The sequence below is a fragment of the Tenebrio molitor genome, chromosome 4 (genome assembly GCF_963966145.1).
Source record: "Tenebrio molitor chromosome 4, icTenMoli1.1, whole genome shotgun sequence".
Lineage (NCBI taxonomy): Eukaryota > Metazoa > Arthropoda > Insecta > Coleoptera > Tenebrionidae > Tenebrio > Tenebrio molitor.
This window is the reverse complement of record NC_091049.1, coordinates 28,538,645-28,559,299: the sequence shown is the minus strand read 5'-3', so window position 1 is coordinate 28,559,299 and position 20,655 is coordinate 28,538,645. Positions and strand designations below refer to the sequence as shown.

Here is a 20,655-nt window from a genome sequence, read left to right as displayed (position 1 = left end):
AGTGCGAGCTTAATCCAAAATATTTCTGCCAAATTGGTACCAGCCCCCTTTTGCTTCAAGAATTCAGCGACAGCAAACTGCTTGCAATAGACAGCAAAATATAAGGGTGTTGCTCCTAGATTGTTCTGGGAGTTTATATCAGCACCGAAGTCCAAAAGCAACTTCAAAACTTCCAGATTTCCTGATGATGCAGCCAAGTGCAGAGGACTGTAGCCCAACTCATTTCTTCCATTGACGCTAGCTCCTTTTTGCAACAAAATTTCTAATGGTTTTACAAGAGCGTTAAGTGCTAAGTGGTGTAGCATTGTGTTTCTTCGGGAATCAAGCATACTTTCTATTTTGTCAACTTTTAAAAAATAATTTATGATTTGCGTGTTATTATCAATACATGCTTGCAAAAAGGCATAAAGTGTAGATGTGGCAAAATCTGCAGCACTTTGAAAATTATCCTCACTGTGTAGAAGTTGTAGAATTTCCAGTTGATTGTTTTGTACAGCAGCCCCTAGCACCGACGATTCGTAAAGATCAAGTGAAATACGGGATCCTGTTTCAAGTAAAAATTTTATCATTTCTTTGTTAGTATTTCCCATGAAGGCAAAGTGAAGTTCATTTTGCCTTCTAATGTCATTTACGTTAAGAACAACACCGCTTTTTACCAACAATTTCACAATTTCCAGTTGACCTCTGCTGGCTGCATAATGCAAAGGGTTAGAACCGTTATTGTTCAAAACATTGACGTCGGCTCCATTTTCGATTAAAATTTTAACAGCTTCAAAATTACCAAAAACAGAAGCGATGTGAAGGGGAGTTTCCTTCATCACCAACCAATGAATTACTTTGTCATCTTCATAGAAATATTCACACTCAAAATCATGAAATGAAGAAGTGTCTCCTTTGTATTCAATAATGATAGGCCTCTTAAGATAATTTTTTTTATTAATTATTCGACGATATAGTTTATTTTTTAAAATGGTAACCAAAAACTCACTTCTGTTGTCCCATTGGCATATTTGGTGCAACAAATTAGATTCATCCTTGCTCTCGAAATAAGGTAAATTTTCAATGAATTCAAATAAATTAATATACTCGTAGTTAAATTTAACAGAGTAGAAGACCAAGGTAGCATCGTCGTACATATTTTGAATTATTTCGTGAGAAACAGGGGTTCTTGCAAGAATTGAGTTAACACAAAACAAGGATTGTGCATTGACAGCGTAATTTAGACAGTCCCAGTTAAACAATCGGTCTCTTTCGGAAGGCTTGCATCGTTCAATTAAAAAATTAAAAATATTTGCAAAGACAGAATTTTCTTTATGCACGAAATTACCTTTTTCAAAGTCAATTATGTATTTATCCTCCGACTTGGTTACTAAGAGTGGAGGATGTGCTTGACCGTAAGAACAAGCAAGGTGCAACGGATTTCGACCGTGGTCGTCTCTCACGTCAAGTTCTTTTTCGTACTTGGAGAGCTCGTCAAAATTGTTGTGCAAAACTGCCAAATGAGCTGGATGGTTTTTACTCAACATCATGTCAAACATTCTCCTGATATTTGTGTATCTCTGTTTGAAAAAAATTTTCGCGAGATTTGGAATATCTTTAAAATTTTTGACAAACCAAGTGGCGGCAAAATATTCTCCAAAAATGTTATGAGAAAAATATGATAATTCTGTGTTTTTGACGCAGGTAATTATTCCGAGATTATCTTCAGATATGTCGCTTTTGTCTAAAAATTTTGTTTGTGGTAAACTTTTAAAGTCTTCCACGTCAAGAAAATATTTTAAAGAGAAAATTTCATATTTTTCAATTTTATTCTTTCTATAATCTTTGAAAATGCTCTTAAGATAAGAGTTAACTGAAACGATGTCACCTTTATCTTTAAGATAAAAATTAATCGTTTCCTTGATAAAATAAAAAATCATGCCTGTTAGAGTAAAACTATTATCCATAAATTGACTGTACTTTTCGGAATTATGGTATAAAAGATCCGTTAATATTTTGATCTGCAAAAGAACTCCCAAAATTTCTGAAGATTTGGTTGTGTTCAAGAGATTTGTAATTTTCTCAACAAGTTCTTTTGTTTTATCTGCACCGTATTTGGAACGTTTCGTAGCATAAGTCATTTGTTGTTCTTTGTCTATTTGCTTGATTATTAATGGAAACAAACACAGTTTTTTAATTAAAACTGCTTCCAAATTTCTTCTTGCCGAAATCCAAATGATAAATCCACATTCTGATAAAGTGCGCAAAGCTTTTATGACTTTGGAAATTTCTTCATAGTCCCCAATTTCATCGAGTCCATCTAGCAGAATTGCGATTTTCTTGTTGTTTAAAAATACTTTTGCAATACTTTCTTCAAAAAGATTGTACCTGTTGGCATTACAGTGATGTTGAAAAATGAGACGACAAATTTCTTGAGGATCTTTTGATTCTGTAAAAAATGAAAAATGACTTCGTAAACTGATGCTTAAAACCCAAGAACAAGATGAGTACTGATTTTTCATGAATTTCAACATTACAGATTTTCCCATTCCAGCTTCAGCAGAAATCACATTTATTCTGTTCCAGGAGTTGAAGATTTCCGATTCTTTGATTAATTTAGGTTCCGTTACATACTTTATTAAATCAGTAACATTTCCTGTGCTGGCGATCCATTCTAAATTTTCGTTTGTTAACCGAAAATGATGACAAATTCTTGAAACATTTTTCTCACGAATCATATCAAAATCTTCAACTGTGCATTCGTCTTCAGCTACTACCACGCGTTTGTCGTAATTTATCTCTGAAGGGGATATATTTTTCTGTTCCTTTTCGCGCAGATAGTCGCCGACGGTAACCAAGCTGATTCCAGGAACTAGCTTTTTGAGTGTTGCCAAATTATTCTGGCAACTTATCATTGACAAATCCAAAGTTCTCGTGATGAAACTGACATCAATTGCAAATTTCTTCAAAACCTGGTCAATATATACTTCGGGTAAGTTTTCTTTTTCTTCGCCAATTCTAAACTTGCCACTTAAAATTTGAAGCAATTCACTGGTGGTGAAAATTTTCTCCATTTCTTCGTCATTGGCAATGATTTTTTCCCAAGCAATTGGTTCTCTTCCTTGTAATGATATTTTGTTGTTTTGAATTATGCTTTCGAAAATGTGAATATCGAGGCGCAGATCGAATAGGTTTTCAAATATTTTAAAATTTGAAAAATGTTCTCTTCTAATATTGTCTCCAACCAAGACAAATGTCTTTTTGGTACTGCTCTTATGGATTGTTCTAATCCCTTCGTATACCATTTGCTCATTATCTTGTGTTATTTCAGCAAACCATATATCTTCTTGTTCTAAATCTATCGTGTTATCTTTAAAAAACATGTTCTTGATATTATCTTGGTTAGTATTTACGATGACGACATCAAACAGGACACATGCTTCTTTGAACGGCTGCAATAGTGGATCTTTCAAAATTGACGAATTTATCAAAACTGGTCTTAACAAAATTTCTCCAATTTTAAACTGAACCTGTTTCTTGTCCAAAGAATTTTTTCTGCCTTCAATTTCACTCCAATGTTTTATATATTTATTTACATAATCTTCAAAATGTGCTTCATCACAGTGATACTTTTTTTGAAACGACTTAGATAAATCTTGTTTCATTTCTTCGACATTTTTCTGATTAGCAAACAAGAAAAAATGATCGAAAAACTCTTTGTATTCTTCAATTTCGTCATCTTGATTCCCACATTCATTTTCTACATCAAACTTGTAAACGTTATTTGAAGTGTTTTTTAACTTAACTTCGGAAGTAGTGATTTTGATGTGTTTTTTATTTTCCAGATAAAATTTGGAGCCACCGGTAGCGTTGAACTTTGCAGATGTGAAGAGTATACAGTAGAAGTTAATTTCTAGTTTATTATCAATCTTGATCTTCTTGTAAGATTCTTTGTACTTCTGAATACTAAAATCTCCCTTGCTCGCCGCTAACATATTTTCCGTAATAAGTTTATTCCTCTGGGAATATTTGAGTTGATATGCAATTTGTCGTTTGGTTTTATTCTTATAGTCGACAATTACAACAATATCGTCAAAACTGTCGAAATTCGCATGATTTGAAGCCAAGTGGAAATTTTTGACTTGTTCATTATTCACCAAATTAAAACCTATCAATGCAGTTGTGACATCTTCGTAGTCTCTACCTTTATTGGTAGTGCCAGGTCTTTTAACGAAAGTCTACAAGAAGATGAAAAAAGATATACATGCAAATCAAAAAATGTCTTCTAGATCTAAATTTTACTACGTTTCTTAAAAAAAATAATTTAAACATAATTTGTTTGTATTTATTATAAATGAAGCTTAAGGTGATATTTTTTTTATTTCTCTTTTTTGGCAATAAAAGTAAAAAAAATAATTTTATTCATTCAGGTATTCCTTTCCATCTATATAATTTAGATTAATTTGAAATGAAGAAATCTGAAATAAATTGAATACAGAAAACTACAAATTCGAAAACATAAAACAATGTAAAATGTATCGAAAATATAAAGAAAAAAAGTTTTTGAGTCATGTATGACTAAGAATTTAGTGAGCGTTGTAGGTATGTACTAGATTTCTTTCAGGATAATATCTGTAAATTCTTTAATAAAAATTTTTTCAACGAATTATTTCAAGTTAATTATGCTTCTAAGTTTAGTATCTTATTATATTTTCATATTTTTGCATTTATTATTATTATTATTATCACTTACAGTTATGTCGCCTGAAGAGTTGGAGACACTCATTTTATCACCAAATTGCACTGTTACTGCTATACTTATTTACTACTGAACAAATTCTATTTGATTTGATTTCCATACCAACGTAAGAGATAAGATACGGTGACAATAATCCGTAGATAGAAGCCTTCTATCGTTCTCTAAACCAATATTCATGTAATTTGTTTCAATTTTTACATAAAATATTCCGTCAATCATACAGTAATAATCGAAAGCAGGAATACCAATATATGCTTTTCTTTCTTCTAAATAGCAGAAATGTATTACTATACTACTGTATTTTATAATTATATTTTTTGTCTTTAAATCAGTTGGTAATGCGTTTGATAAGATTGGGACTTTACCTTGAGCCATAAAATAAAATTTAAAATGTGTTTGTGTTCTGGGCGTATACATTAAGAATGAAAATGCTCCACCTTACTGACTGTAACAGTTATTTCAAAAAAATTTGGAAAAATTAACACAAATTCTTTAATTCAATTCGTTTTGGACTTTTTTTCGTAAAATACTTCGTAAGTAGGAGCAACATGAACCAAAAATGAATTTTTTTAAAAATTATGTGGCGTTTTGTAGGGTAAAAGGGTGTTATATCCTGCTGTGAACAGTTGGTACAAATATTTTTCATTAAAACCCACTACTCGAATCGATTAACACGTTATTTAAATTTATTGTAGTCACTGTCAACGTCATGAAGTAAAGTAATGATATGCAATAATTTTCTTTCATTGATTGATTTTTTGGGAAACAGTCTTTATGTGTAATAGAATCAATCAATCCTATTGTTTTCTTCAACAGTTACTTTTCTTACTTACTTATCATCCTTATCTATTTCCTGTTTGCTTCCTCTTATGTCAACGCTAGCGACATTTGTAGAAGGTCATAATAAATTATTCTCCCACCACAGTTGGCGTTGAAAACCCACAAAATTTTTTTTGGATGTGCTGCCAGCCCCGCAACGTTAGATAAACTAGTAAACTGATTTCCACTACCGTCGGTAGCGCCACCTATCGGCGATACTACTCTCACTCATGTTATGAGGCTTGCGTCACCAACGTCACCAACGTCAACCGCGTTGGGACAATTACTTATAATGACCCTGTATTTACACTTTTAAATTGTACTCTTAAATGAACTTGTCGAATGTAAAAAATCTTTTAACAGAACTAACTGTAATGTTAGATTATTCAGTTCTGAAGAGCATTAATTTATTTTTTGAGTGAATATTGTTAAATAGTCTCAACAAAAGTTCTTCAATTTTAAACTGAACCAGTTTCTTGCCTAAACATTGTCTTCTGATTTGAATTTCGCCTCGATGTTTTATATACATGCATAAAGGCACAAATAAATGAAACATTCTTCATATTCTTTAATTTCAATTTCTCTTTAACTTCTTTTAACATTGCTTTTAAGAATAAAAGAAATCAATCAGAAAAAAAAATAACAGATAAAGCACCAAAGTTATATTTGATGTTTTATTAAATTGAATCAATAGTCCTCGATAGATATGAATTCTGACATCCAGATAAGATAGTAATACTTTTAATAAGATCGGGACTTTACCTGGAATGATAACCTCAATAAAAATATAATAAACGTATTTGCGTTACTTTCTCGGAGAGCACAATTCCTAAAGTTTCACCATATTTTATAATTTGTTGTTTCCTCTACTAGAGCAAAGAACAAATTTTATTTTTCTGGTGTGAATCAGTTGGGGTCAATTTCGATGAAATCTCTCCCTGAAGATTTTGGAGCAAAAAGTATATCAATAAGAAGCGAATAACACAGATCAATAACTTTAATGTAACATTTGAACAAAAAACTTTCTATTTTTTAACGTTTTGGTTCATTTATAACATTTTCTTAGCCTGTATAATATAGAGAGTGTTATGAGATAACCAATAAGACTCTACAGATGTCCTTCATCCCCAAATATGACAATCTAATTCGTGATATCATGCTTATGTATTTCCAAAATGATGTCAGGAGTAATTCCATATCTATCAGGTAATGTGGAATCGGCGCCATTTCGTTTCAAAAACTCTGCAAAGTGCAAAGGAGTTCCTCCTAAGTCATTCTGGGCATTTAAGTCAGCACCGAATTTCAAAAACATTGTGAATGGTATCAGGGGTCTTGACCAACAACTGAGAGAAAAAAAAAATGTAACCGTGACCCCTACATACGGTAGTTTTTAGTTACCTTTTGCTTTGCTGCCTTTTTTATTTTCACTTTCTGAGAGTTTTTTCAAGCTGAAAGCTACAGAACAGTTTTTGGTATAAAATCAGGGTCTACGTTATGCTATGCTATGCAAAGATTTCGCGCTTTGACACCCTGCAATCCCGGCACAGTTGCAACACGCAAGAAAATAAATTTGTGAGACTCGTAATGATTAACTTGACTATAAGTTAGAATTTTGTTTCAAAATGATCGTCCCTCTTGCAACTATCTAGAATAAATTTTTTGCAAAGAATTTGAAAAATGTCAATGGGTGTCAATATTGTAAGCAGGAATTATAGAGTAGGAGTAAAATAGTACCGAGCGATCATTTAAAAAAAAATCGAGTTTGCTTTGGAGCCTATGCTATAACATGGGTTGCCATAGGTAACACGCCGACTCGATTTATTTTTTAATTGATCGCACCGTATAAAAAATCATTTCATGTCTACAAAGAAATTAATATTAAGATATACATATACAGGTACAATATAATAATATAATATACAGTGCATTTTTTTTAACTGTTGCCATAGGGAATTGCATGGTAACACTTATACCCCCTGTTAACTTTTGTTCTGATGAAAATATTCAAACTATTTTTGGAACGAAGTTGGAAGATTTTTTAAACTATCGGATAGATTACAATTCAATATCCTAAACTGTCGAAAAAGTTGTGAAAAAATATTTCTAGCGCGTCGGAATAATAGTACGTCGAGCGGCCGCCAGAATAGCGTCCATGTCGGCTCAAGTAGCACCTGAGATCTGACCATCTCCACTTTTGACTTTTGTCACTTTCATTTAAAAAATAAATAGCGAGATCTCCTCGAGGCTATGATTAAAATAAATAATAAATTAAAATATAAAACCTAATTTTTGTTCCCATATCGCCTACTACGTTTTTGTCAAATTATTTACGTTCATTAATTTCAACTTTGAAGAGTAAAATTAGTAAAATAAAACTGTTTGTCGTTCGTTGTTCAAACAGTATGCATTACGTAGCCTTATTAATGATTTATTACAAAAATAAAAATTTGCACCAAATCTGCAGTAATAAGTTAACAGAGGGTATAATTTTTACCATGCAATTCCCTATGGCAACAGTTAAAAAAAATGCACTGTATAATAAGACACTACGTTGTTTCTTAAGGCACAAAATCAACATAATAAAAGCAACCAAGGTTCAACATTCTGGTTAAGGGATCACCTGGAATTGGCACATTCAACATAACGTTAGTCTCTGATAAAGGTTCTAAAATTTGGGGAAATCATTAATTAGACATAAAATACATCAAGCAATAACGCTATACAAACCTTTCGCATTTTCAAGCGTAATACTTCGAGTTATTAAATCGTGCTCGTACTTATATAATTCTAAAATTACATCAGGAGTAATTCCATATTTATCTGCTATAGTTGAATCAGCTCCATTTTGCTTCAAGAAATCTGCCGCAGCAAATCGTTTGTAAAATGTCGCACAATACAAGGGAGTTCCTCCTAGATTATTCTGTGCGTTGATGTCAGCACCGGAGTCCAAAAGTAATTTCAAAATGTTCAAATTTCCAGAGAAGGCAGCCACGTGCAGCGGACTGCATCCGCCGTTATTTTTTCTATTGGCGTTAGCTCCTTTTTGCAACAATAATTTGAATGACTCCACGGCATTAAATAATGGCAAGAAATGTAGAATTGAAGATTGATAAGAATCTTCTATAATTATCGGTACGCCAATGTATAAAAAATAATTTATTTGTTGTGGATTATTACAAGCACATGCGCAAAAATATCCACGGTACATACAATCCTTAAATGAAGTCCAACTTTCGAAATTTTTTATTCTAGTTAAAAGTTGTACAATATCCAGTCGATTTCTCGCCACAGCAATCACTAAAGGTGATAGTTTTTTGCTATCAAATGAAATGAAGCTACCTTCATCGAGTAAAAACGTTATCAATTCTCTATTAATAATTCCCACAACTGCAAAGTGAAGTTCATTTCGCTTTGTAACGTCACTCACGTTAAGAGCAGCACCGCTTTTAAACAATAACCTCGCAATATCTAGTCGACCTCTGCTGGCTGCATAATGCAAAGGGTTAGAGCCATTATTGTTCAGAACATTAACATCGGCTCCATTTTCGATTAAAATTTTAACAGCTTCAAAATTACCGAAAACAGAAGCGATGTGAAGAGGAGTTTCGTTCATCACCAAACAATGAATTACTTTATTATTATTATGGGCAGAGAAAATTTCCCACTTGTGGCTACGGGATGGTAGTCCTGTAGATGCCGTGTTTCCGATAAAGAACGGTTTTTTGAAATAATTTTTTTTGTTAATTACGCCAAGATATTGTCTATTTTTTAAAATGGTAACCAAAAACTTACTTCTGTTTTTCCATTGGCATATTTGGTGCAACAAATTAGATTCATCCTTGCTCTCAAAATAAGGTAAATTTTCAATGAATTCAAATAAATTAATATATTCGTAGTTAAATTTAACAGAGTAGAAGACCAAGGTAGCATCGTCGTACATATTTTGAATTATTTCGTGAGAAACAGAGATTCTTGCAAGAATTGAGTTAACACAAAACAAGGACTGTGCATTGACAGCGTAATTTAGACAGTCCCAGTTAAACAATCGGTCTCTTTCGGAAGGCTTGCACCGTTCAATTAAAAAATTAAAAATATTTGCAAAGACAGAATTTTCTTTCTGCACGAAATTACCTTTTTCAAAGTCAATTATGTATTTATCCTCCGACTGCGTTACTAAGAGTGGAGGATGTGCTTGACCGTAAGAACAAGCAAGGTGCAACGGATTTCGACCGTGGTCGTCTCTCACTTCAAGTTCTTTTTCGTACTTGGAGAGGTCGTCAAGATTGTTGTGCAAAACTGCCAAATGAGCTGGATAGTTTTTACTCAACATCATATCAAACATCCTCCTGATATTTGTGTATCTCTGTTTGAAAAAAAAATTCGCGAGATTTGGAATATCTTTAAAATTTTTGACAAACCAACTAGCGGCAAAATATTCTCCAAAAATGTTATGAGAAAAATATGATAACCTTGTGTCTTCGACGTAGGTAATTATTCCGAGATCATCTTCAAATGTGTCACTATTGTTTAAAAATTTTGCTTGTGGTAAATTTTTAAAGTCTTCCACTTCAAGAAAATATTTTATAGAGAAAATTTCATATTTTTCAATTTTGTTTTGTCTATATTCTTTGAAAATGCTCTTAAGAAAAGAGTTAAGGGAACCGGTATTACCTTTATCTTTGAGATAAAAATTGATCGTTTCTTTGATAAAATAATAAATCATGTCTGTTAGAGTAAAATTATTATCTATAAATTGGCTGTACTTTTTGGAATTATAGTATAAAAGATCCGTTAAAATTTTCATCTGCAAAAGAACTCCCAGAATTGCTGAAGATTTGGTTGTGTTCAAAAGATTTATTAGCTTCTCTACAATTGTTTTTGTTTCATCTGCACCGTATTTCAAACGTTCCATTGCATAAGTCATTTGTTGTTCTTTGTCTATTTGCTTGATTATTAGTGGAAATAAACACAGTTCATTAATTAAAACTGCTTCCAAATTTTTTCGTGTCGAAATCCAGACGACAAATCCACATTCTGATAAAGCGCGCACGGCTGCTATGACTTTGCAAATTACTTTAAAATCCACAATTTCGTCGAGTCCATCTAGCAGAATTGCGACTTGTTTTTTGTTCAAAAATTGCTTTCCAACTTTTTCTTCAAAACGATTGTACCTGTTGGCACTACAGTGATGTTGAAAAATGCGGCGACAAATTTCTTGAGGATCTTGTGTTTCCTCAAAAAACGAAAAATGACTTCGTAAACTGACGTCTAAAACCCAAGAACGAGATGGGTATCGGTTTTTCATAAACTTCAACATTACAGATTTTCCCATTCCAGCTTCAGCAGAAATCACATTTATTCTGTTCCAGGAGTTGAAGATTTCCGATTCTTTCACTAATTTAGGTGGGGTTGCATAATTTCTTAATTCTCCGACGTTTCCTCTGCTGGCGATCCATTCTAAATTTCCGTTTGTTAATCGAAAATGATGACAATTTCTCCCAAGGTTTTTTTTACAAAATATATCAAAGTCTTTTGCTGTGCATTTGTCTTCAGCTACGATCACGCGACGGTGGTAATTTATCTGTGAAATTAATTCATTCTCCTGGTCTCTTTCTTGCAGATAATCTCCGATTGTAACCAAGTTGATAGCAGGAACTAGTTTTTTGAACGTTGCCAAATTATTTTCGCAACTTATCACTGACAAATTCAATGTGTTCATGAGGAAACTGATATCAATTACAAATTTAATTAAAACCTGGTTAATGTACGGTTCGGGTAATTTTTCTTTTTCTTCGCCAATTCTAAATTTGCCACTTAAAATTTGAAGCAATTCACTGGTGGTGAAAAGTTTCTCCATTTCTTCGTCATTGGCAATGATTGTTTTACAAGCAATTGATTCTCTTCCTTGTAATGATATTTTGTTTTTTTGAATGATGCTTTCATAAATGTGAATATCGAGGCGCAGATCGAATAGGTTTTCAAATATTTTAAAATTTGAAAAATCTTCTCTTCTGATATTGTCTCCAACCAAGACAAATGTCTTTTTGGTACCGCTCTTATGAATCGTTCGAATTCCTTCGTATACCATTTGTTCATTATCTCGTGTTATTTCAGCAAACCATATATCTTCTTGTTCTGAATCTATCGTGTTATCTTTGAAAAACATGTTCTTGATATTATCTTGGTTAGTATTTACGATGACGACATCAAACAGGACACATGCTTCTTTGAACGGCTGCAATAGTGGATCTTTCAAAATTGACGAATTTATCAAAACTGGTCTTAACAAAATTTCTCCAATTTTAAACTGAACCTGTTTCTTGTCCAAAGAATTTTTTCTGCCTTCAATTTCACTCCAATGTTTTATATATTTATTTACATAATCTTCAAAATGTTCTTCATCACAGTGATACGTATTTTGAAACGACTTAGATAAATCTTGTTTCATTGCATCGACATTTTTCTGATTAGCAAACAAGAAAAAATGATCGAAAAACTCTTTATATTCTTCAATTTCGTCATCTTGATTCCCACATTCATTTTCTACATCAAACTTGTAAACGTTATTTGAAGTGTTTTTTGACTTAAGTTCGGAAGTAGTGATTTTGATGTGTTTTTTATTTTCCAGATAAAATTTGGAGCCACCGGTAGCGTTGAACTTTGCAGATGTAAAGAGTATACAGTGGAAGTTAAGTTCTAGTTTATTATCAGCCTTGATCTTCTTGTAAGATTCTTTGTACTTCTGAATGCTAAAATCTCCCTTGCTCGCCGCTAACATATTTTCCGTAATAAGTTTATTCCTCTGGGAATATTTGAGTTGATATGCAATTTGTCGTTTTGTTTTATTCTTATAGTCGACAATTACTACAATATCGTCAAAACTGTCGAAATTCGCATGGTTTGAAGCCAATTGGAAATTTTTAACTTGTCCATTATTCACCAAATTAAAACCTATCAATGCAGTTGTGACATCTTCGTAGTCTCTACCTTTATCAGTAGTGCCAGGTCTTTTAACGAAAGTCTACAAGAAAATGAAAAAAGATAAACATGCAAATCAAAAAATGTCTTCTAGATCTAAATTTTATTACGTTTCTTCAAAATAATAATAATTCTTAAGTTCATGATTTTATTACTTTACTTTTTTTAGCAGTAAATATAAAAAATTTAAATTTATTAATTCAGGTGTTCTTTCATTCTAAGTACATAATTTAGATTAATTTGAAATGAAGAGATCTGATAAAGATTTAGTACAGAAAACTACAAATAGGAAAACATGAGATAAAATAAATAGAATTTTATAGAAAATAAAAACATAAAAAAATTTGTGAGTCATGAGTAACCAAGAGCGCTTAATCTATGTCGTCAAAATATTTTATCAAACGATACCGTTATCGATTCGCTTGTTTATTAGTTTCTTTACTTATTTTTATTTGTTTGTAACTGGTTTTTTTCTGGATAATAGAAACTTTTTAATGCCCTAAAATGAAAACATAACAATTTTGAAATACTGATTTCAACGAATTCTTCCAAGTTTAGTATCATATCATATTTTCATATTTTTCCCTTTCGTGTTGTTTTATGTTATATCAGCATATTCTTGCATTTATTATTATAATAACCATTATTATCAATATCACTTACAGTGCTGTCGCCTGAAGAATTATTGGAAACACTCATTTTATGATCATTGCACTGTTACCGTTATTACTGATTTACAATGAACAATTTTTATTTGCTTCCAGTTTTATACCAATGATGCAGATAAGATATAGCGATAATAAATCGATAGGCAAAAATCTTCTTTAAACGAATAATTAATTATATGTTTCTGTTTCAAATAAAATATTTTATCAAATGTACAAGAACCTGAAAGTGCTTTTTATACTCCTGGAAAGCAGAATTTGTTGCTGCAATAGTTAATTTTATGATTATAATGCTGGCGTTCAGTAAAAACAATAATGCTTTCGATAATAACGGGACTTTACCCAGAACAATTATTAAAAAAAGATGTAAATATTTTAGCATTCGCAGCAAACGTGGACAACTCTGACAATTTCTAGGAAAAATTTTTGGTGTAGAATATTTTGTGAGAAACTTTAATGGAACTGAAAAGTGCTGATACCTGAAGACAAACGAGGTAAAATGTGTGGGGTTTTGTAGGATAAGAACGCGTAATATCCTGCATTGAGCTGTTGGTAGAAATATTGGAAAGAAGAGTATTTTCAAAAGCATTAAAATTAAGACAAAGAGCGACAAATGACAATAAATTAATAGTTCCTGGAATTAGATTTTTTCACCGACGACCGTAACAAGATAATAACTGATCAGCAATTGTTTGGATAATAGATTTTTTGAAAAATGGTATCAATCTTATCTTTTCTTTTTGAATAACGTAAACACTTGTCTTGTCTTTTGTAGTGACTAGTTAAAATATTCTGAAAAAATGTTTCACCTCTGTTAGGGTAATCGTCTTTCTTGTATTTATTTTATTGGGTAACAAATTTTATCACACTAAACTTTATTTTTACGCTACCTCGTTACTATTCCTCGATAAAGGCTTCAAAGTGTGTAATTAAAAAATCCCATTAAGTACTGTTTCCTAGCTAATGAAGTAAAAATAGATTAGATAATTAAAATTATGCCAACAAACAATATTCTTCCTGCTTTACAGAAGTCAATTCATCCCGATTAAAGAAATCACTCCTGTTGTGTGTATAAAACTTTTAAAACTACAAAAATTACGTCATGTTAAGTAATTTACAAGTTTACCATATTTCTGTTACATTTCTTCCTTTGGAGAACTTCCAGTACCAATTCAGGAGGTTCGCTGCAAAATTTTAACTGATTGTTTTAAACAACTGTGATTCTTCATTCTGATGATGAAGAAAAGAATATCTGAGCAAAATAATAAATTCATTGAAATTTTAGTAAATTGCTTTTGCTTCGACGAGGTCATAAAAGCACCAAACACGATACTTATTGACAACGTTCCTGGAATCAGCCTTGACTGAACCCATTTGGTAACTTTTAATTGCAAATTTTACTCGGTTTTTATCAAACATTAAGTTCATAGATAACAGTACGGTCTGACCTTTCTGATAACGAAAGGACTTGCTAGTTGAAAATATTGTAATTTACAAACAAATAAATTACCAGTCAGCTACGCTGCTACTAGAAGAAAAAGTCTCTTCAAATGTTGTACACCAGCTAATCTCGATAAAAATGGAAAGTAAAGAATCAGAAAAATCTCGAGGAGGTGGTTTAAAAACTCACCCCAAGAAACGCGCAAATTTCTTGGCTCACCTCTTCTTCTGGTAAGATCGAAAAATCGTTTTAGTCGGAATCATTAAAGATTTGTACCAGCTGGGAGATCCCGATATTTGTGAAAGGATGGAAGAAGGAGTTGGCCGAAGAAGATCTCTACGCCCCTCTCAAGGAGTACAGTTCGAAACGTCTCGGAGACAAATTGGAAGAGTACTGGACGCACGAAGAGCTCTTTAGCAAAGATCCGTCTTTGATGAGAGCTTTGGCAAAACAATTCGGACCAGAACTTTGCATCTACGGCATTCTGTATTTTCCTTGTGAGCTGAGTTTTGCGTAAGTCTAGACACACTCGAGTCGTGTCAGTACTGTGACAACTTCCAGCTTCTTGCAACCGTACTTTCTGACGAAACTGCTGAGATACTACACAGACAACCGGACGGAAACCCCCCAGCAAGAGGCGTACGTCTGTGCTGGCATCCTGGCGACGCTGTCACTATTGCGAATTTTTCTGATCCACTGGTTCCTGATGAATTTGACTGTCTTGGGAATGAAGGTACGAATTGCTTGCTCGTCGCTGATCTATCGCAGGTCTCTAGATTTGACGAGGAGTACTTTGCAAAAGACCACGATGGGTCAACTGATCAATCTGCTCTCCAACGACGTGGGCAAATTCGATGTGGTCTTCTCCTTCATTAATACTTTGTGGATCGCTCCTCTTGCAATTGTTGCGCTTTTCTATTACATCGATGCCACAATCGGACCTGGAGCTATGGCTGGGCTTTCGATTGTGTTCTTATGTTTGGTGGCACAAAGTCAGTTCTAGCAGTTGCTTGACGATGGAGTTAATTTGTGGTTGCAGTGTGCTTCTTCAAGAAATTTGCAGATGCAAGGGAGAAGGTAGCTTCCAGAACTGACTACAGGATCCGTCTGATGAACGACATAGTCGGTGGAATCCAAGCTATCAAGATGTACACCTGGGAGAAACCTTTCATGAAGCTGACCCAAGAAGCCAGAAAGTAAGAATTTTTTTGACTAAAAAAAATAAAAAAAAAAAATCTTGTAGCCTCGAGATCCAGCAGACAACTCGCGCGACAAGTCTTCGTTTGTTTAACAGCACCTTCAAGTCCTACATCACAAAAATGTCCATTTTCGTGGCGATTGCAGTCTCAGTCGCGACAGGAGTACCTTTGACCTCACAATTGGTGTTTGCTATCTCTTGCATCTACGAAAATTTCAAATTTATGCTGATCATCTTTTTCCCAATGGCTGTGATTACTGTCGCTGAAGCGAAAATCTCGGTCCAAAGGATTCAACAGTTTTTGCTCCATTACGAAAAGAAGACAAAAAACGTGGTGGGCAACAAGAAAAACAAATTTGTGAATGGTTGCGTTCTCAAGTTCCAAAGCAACCTAGACAAGAAGGCTCCTGGAGTCTCTTTGCAAAACCTCACTGCTAGATGGGATGCGGATTTGAGCAGCCACGTCCTGAGCGATGTCACTTTTGAGGCTCGTTTTGGGGAGCTGGTGGGGGTGATAGGTGCTGCGGGTAGCGGCAAGTCTACTCTGTTGCAGGTGGTACTAAAAGAACTGGAGGTGACGAAAGGGAATCTCTACGTCGAGGGTACCATCTCGTACGCCTCGCAAGACCCGTGGATTTTTTCGGCGAGTATCAAACAAAACATCTTGTTTGGCCACGAGTGGGACGCCGACAAGTACCAAGAAGTGATAGAGGTGTGCGCTTTGGGGTACGACTTGTCGCTCTTGCCCTACGGGGACCAGACACTGGTCGGTGAAAAGGGCGTGATGTTGAGTGGGGGGCAGAAAGCTAGAGTCAACCTGGCTAGGGCGGTCTACAGAGACGCCGAGATTTACCTCTTGGACGATCCTTTGTCAGCAGTAGACGCCCACGTGGCTCGACACATCTTCGAACGGTGCATCTCAGGGTACTTGAAAGGGAAGTGCGTAGTACTAGCCACGCACCAGTTCCAGTACTTGCAAACTGCCGACAGAGTGTACTATCTCGAGTCGGGAAAAATTTTCGAAAAGCAAGATTTTCTAGGTTTGAGAGAGAAGTTAGTAGACGACAACAAAGACGAGACCAAGGCGACGCCGTTGCTTAAGCACGATCTGCCATGCCAAGTGAAAGAGCACCGAAGTACCGGTACCAGCGATATGAAGATTTACAAGAGCTATTGTTCGGCAGCTGGGCACTGGTTGCGCACGTGTTGGGTCATCTTTCTTTTCCTTTTTGCCCAAATAGTCAGCAGTTTTTCAGACTATTTCGTCACGTTTTGGGTCAATCTGGAAGAAACATCTTCCGATAGTCATCCACCATATTGGAATTTTTTCACCACCAATCGCTGCTTGCTCATCTACGCCGCCCTGATGATTTTTGTTGCCTTGACAAGCCACGCAGCTTCCCTCGTGTTCGCTTCTTATTGCATGAGAGCGTCGAAAAGTCTGCACAACAACATTCTGGACAAGGTAGTACATCAGACTATGACGTTCTTCAGCCATCACTCCTCCGGTCGAATCCTGAACCGCTTTTCCAAAGACATTGGTACCATCGACGACTTCGTTCCTCTTAATCTGATGAACATGTTGATTCTATTTTTCACGATAGTTGGCTCCGTGGTTGTCATAGTAATAATGAACTTCTGGATGATAGTTCCCACGGTAGTACTTTTCGTACTTGTTTTCTTGTTTGCTCTAGTCTTCAAACCTACAAACAGGAACATCAAAAGAACTGAAGGGATCAGTAAGTGTCCAAGACTTTGTTTCCTCTTAGTGTATGATGACGTTTCAGCCAAGAGTTCAGTTTTTGCACACGTTTCCGCCTCGATTCAAGGTCTACCAACTGTGAGAGCCTCAAACGCCAAAAAAATCCTAATCCAAGAGTTTGACAATCACCAAGACCTTCACACTTCAGCTTATTACATGTTCACAGCGATGTTCACAGCTTTCGGTTTTTGGACAGACGTGATCTGTGGCATCTACTGTGGCCTAGTGATCTTCAGCTTCTTGCTGCTTGATTTTGGTAAGTTTTGGACAAACTAGACAAGCTTGGGTTTAATCTAGAGTGCAGAAACTTCCGGTGGGAATGTTGGACTGGCCATTACTCAGTCGTTCGTTATGTTGACAATCGTCCAGTTTGGGTTGAAGACTTGGGGCGAGCTTGATAGCCAAATGACATCAGTAGAACGTGTCACAGAGTACTCCAAACTGACCCCCGAAGCTGACGACGGAACTGTCACACCTCCAAAATCATGGCCAGAGTCGGGACAAGTCACTTTCGAGTCAGTCTGCCTGCAGTACTCTCTGGACAGCCCACTAGTACTCAAAAATGTGTCTTTTGAGATCAAACCAGGAGAAAAAATTGGGATTGTTGGTAGAACCGGTGCTGGCAAGACTTCTCTAGTTTCAGCTCTCTTCCGTTTGTACCCGTTCGAAGGGGCAATCTTCATCGACGGCGTCAACACCAAATCCATGCCTTTGAACAGTCTCAGATCCAAGATCTCCATCATTCCTCAAGACCCGGTTCTCTTCCTGGGAACCATTCGCAGGAACCTGGACCCGTTCAAAGAACACAGCGACGACGAGATTTGGAGAGTTTTGGACCAACTGGAGCTCAAGAGACTGATCTCGGAGCTTCCGTCAGCCCTCGAGAGCGTGGTCTCTGAAGGAGGTTCAAATTTCAGCGTGGGACAGCGACAGTTGTTGTGTTTGGTACGCGCGATGCTCAAGAACTCCAAGATAGTGGTTTTGGACGAGGCCACAGCCAACGTTGATCTGAAATCGGACGAGCTGATCCAGTCTATTATCAGACGAGAGTTCGGGAACTGTACGGTTTTGACCATAGCGCACAGGCTGCACACCGTCATCGACTCTGACAAAGTCTTGGTCATGGACAATGGAGTTGTTGCGGAGTTTGGGAGTCCGTACCAGCTGCTCCAAGACCACGATGGTATCTTCTCGGGGTACGTTCGTGAGAATGGAGACAAGGTGATGAACGAGCTGACGAAAATCGCGGAAGTTGTAAGTTTTTGCTGTGTTTGAGGGCGATAACAGTAATGGTTGAGTTTCAGTACGCGGAACAGGCTACACAGGCGAGTACTCTAAAGATCAGCGAACTATAACGTACCTGTTAGATTTGCCAAAATAAATCGTTGTTATTTTTGCAAGTATTTTTATTGTTATTTAGAATTGATAAGTTTTCCACAAGCGCTTATTGTTGCTTTCGTGCGCTGTTGCCAAACTGGATCATGATAATCAGGAAGGTGATGAGGGTCTCGAACAGGTCTAGGATCGTCCACCTTCCTACGTTGAAGAAATTCGCCGCCGTAAACTTGGGCAGATTCTTCTCCAAAAAATTCGTGAACTTCTTCAACTTCAAGTCGTCCAAGAACTGGGCAGTCTTGAGGCAGCACCGCAGGTCGTACCCGAGCGTGACAACCGCGCCGGCTTCTTTCACCACCGAGTCGCACGCCAGGATCAAAACGATGGTACCACTCTGAAAGAAGAGTTGCCAAAACGAGTTTCGCAAAGTTTTGGGAGTACCACCAGAGCCGTGGTGACGAGGAAGGTGTTGACCAAGAAGCTGTCAAAAGGCTCCAAGCGCTCGTTGTGGTAGAATATTATGAAATCTATAGTGTTCAGGACTTGGATGATGGTGGAGGCGATCATGAGGAGCAAGGGCCAGCCGAAGAGCTCGTTGAAAACGTCGACGGTTGTCTTCAGTTGGGACATGATGTACTCGAATCTCTTCAGATCGTTCGAAAATTGTCGATTCTGATTTTTTTGCTTGTAAGCTGAAAGGAGAGATTTGAGGCCTTTGTAGCGCGCCAACACCATTTTGATGATGACCCACTGGATCAGTTTTTGGTACAAGTCCAAATAACCTTGCACATGGTTCAAGTACCTCCACCCCATGGACTTGTACCGAACGTACACCATATATGAGATGGACGCGAAATAGTACAAATTAGCAAGTCCAATTCCCAAACAGTACCAAATCCTGTTTCTCTTTTTATTTTGGAGCCGAACCAGATACTCGGTACTTTCCAGATTTTCCATTAGATCTTTCCAGGACTTCTTGGCCAATCCCAGAACAATAATCGAGTAGAAGTTTAGAATGTAAATGATTAAGTCTCCAAATATGCACACCACTTTCTTCACGAAGATAAGCTCCGAGTAGAAGTTTTTTTGGGAAATTTCTACAAACACGCCGCCTGTTAACAAGCTGAAAATCAACACGTTGTACAGTTTTGAGATGACTGATTCAGGCTTCATTGTGAGGGACGAGGGGGTCAAGGCCAACATTTTGCCCAGTTTAAAAACGAACGACAACACTTGCAGAGCCATCGTCACAGTCTCAACACCGTGATGACACAACAATCGATCCAAAACTTTTTATTCGAAGATATTAATAATAAATGAGCTTCGGAACATGCAACAGTCGGAACAAGTGACAAAATTTAAAAAAACATATTATTATAAATTACACGTGGTAGAGCCTTGACATAACTAGTTACGTGTCTAGGAATCTTTTTTTTTGTTCAGCTTTCTGCTCCATTTGCCTAAACTGTATCAGAACGAAGAAATGTCATAACGGTTTCAAAAACTCCCAAGAAAGTGGATGCAAGACGCAAAACCTGGCAACATCAAATTGTGGAGTACTGACTGCCAAAATTTTGGAAAACTTGTCCATATTGTCGCCATCTTGCTTGTCTAGTTTGTTCGAATTCGACAAGCAATCGATTGCAATTCTTCCATTCTTGCTCACGTCACTATTAAAGTACCAGTGAGTACCTTAAAGAACTGCAATGTAACTGGGCC

General features: G+C 35.8%; 2 protein-coding genes and 1 long non-coding RNA gene across 4 annotated transcripts; 1 reads left to right on the top strand and 2 right to left on the bottom strand.

Moving 5' to 3' along the window:
* Nucleotides 1–159: 159 nt before the first annotated feature.
* Nucleotides 160–13,302, bottom strand: LOC138129569 (uncharacterized). 2 transcript variants are annotated; one of them, XR_011159258.1, is made up of 5 exons: nt 13,199–13,302; nt 8,285–12,578; nt 6,956–8,222; nt 4,733–6,900; nt 160–4,217 (listed from the first exon to the last, which is right to left on the bottom strand). It is a non-coding gene; the product is annotated as an uncharacterized lncRNA (long non-coding RNA). The 2 variants fall into 2 exon arrangements; XR_011159257.1 differs by having other exon boundaries at nt 4,733–8,222.
* Nucleotides 13,303–13,584: 282 nt separating this feature from the next.
* Nucleotides 13,585–18,996, top strand: LOC138129556 (probable multidrug resistance-associated protein lethal(2)03659). The gene is made up of 9 exons (XM_069045857.1): nt 13,585–14,577; nt 14,631–14,871; nt 14,921–15,154; nt 15,203–15,633; nt 15,681–15,837; nt 15,885–17,578; nt 17,627–17,857; nt 17,906–18,855; nt 18,906–18,996. The coding sequence occupies exons 2-9, from the start codon at nt 14,780–14,782 to the stop codon at nt 18,954–18,956; spliced, it is 3,840 nt and encodes a 1,279-aa protein (XP_068901958.1). The 5' UTR covers nt 13,585–14,577; nt 14,631–14,779; the 3' UTR covers nt 18,957–18,996.
* LOC138129564 (gustatory receptor for bitter taste 93a-like) lies at nt 18,922–20,232 on the bottom strand. Its single transcript, XM_069045871.1, has 2 exons — nt 19,381–20,232; nt 18,922–19,330 (listed from the first exon to the last, which is right to left on the bottom strand). The coding sequence occupies exons 1-2, from the start codon at nt 20,179–20,181 to the stop codon at nt 19,046–19,048; spliced, it is 1,086 nt and encodes a 361-aa protein (XP_068901972.1). The 5' UTR covers nt 20,182–20,232; the 3' UTR covers nt 18,922–19,045.
* Nucleotides 20,233–20,655: the final 423 nt, after the last annotated feature.

Bases quoted from the DNA above. Each gene is read 5' to 3' on its own strand.
- LOC138129556 (XM_069045857.1), top strand. From the start codon at position 14,780: ATGGAAAGTAAAGAATCAGAAAAATCTCGAGGAGGTGGTTTAAAAACT. The intron at 15,838-15,884 runs GTAAGAATTTTT...AAAATCTTGTAG, and splicing joins CTGACCCAAGAAGCCAGAAA to CCTCGAGATCCAGCAGACAA. The intron at 17,858-17,905 runs GTAAGTTTTGGA...TCTAGAGTGCAG, and splicing joins CTTCTTGCTGCTTGATTTTG to AAACTTCCGGTGGGAATGTT.
- LOC138129564 (XM_069045871.1), bottom strand. From the start codon at position 20,181: ATGGCTCTGCAAGTGTTGTCGTTCGTTTTTAAACTGGGCAAAATGTTG. The intron at 19,331-19,380 runs GTGGTACTCCCA...CTCTTCTTTCAG, and splicing joins TCCTCGTCACCACGGCTCTG to AGTGGTACCATCGTTTTGAT.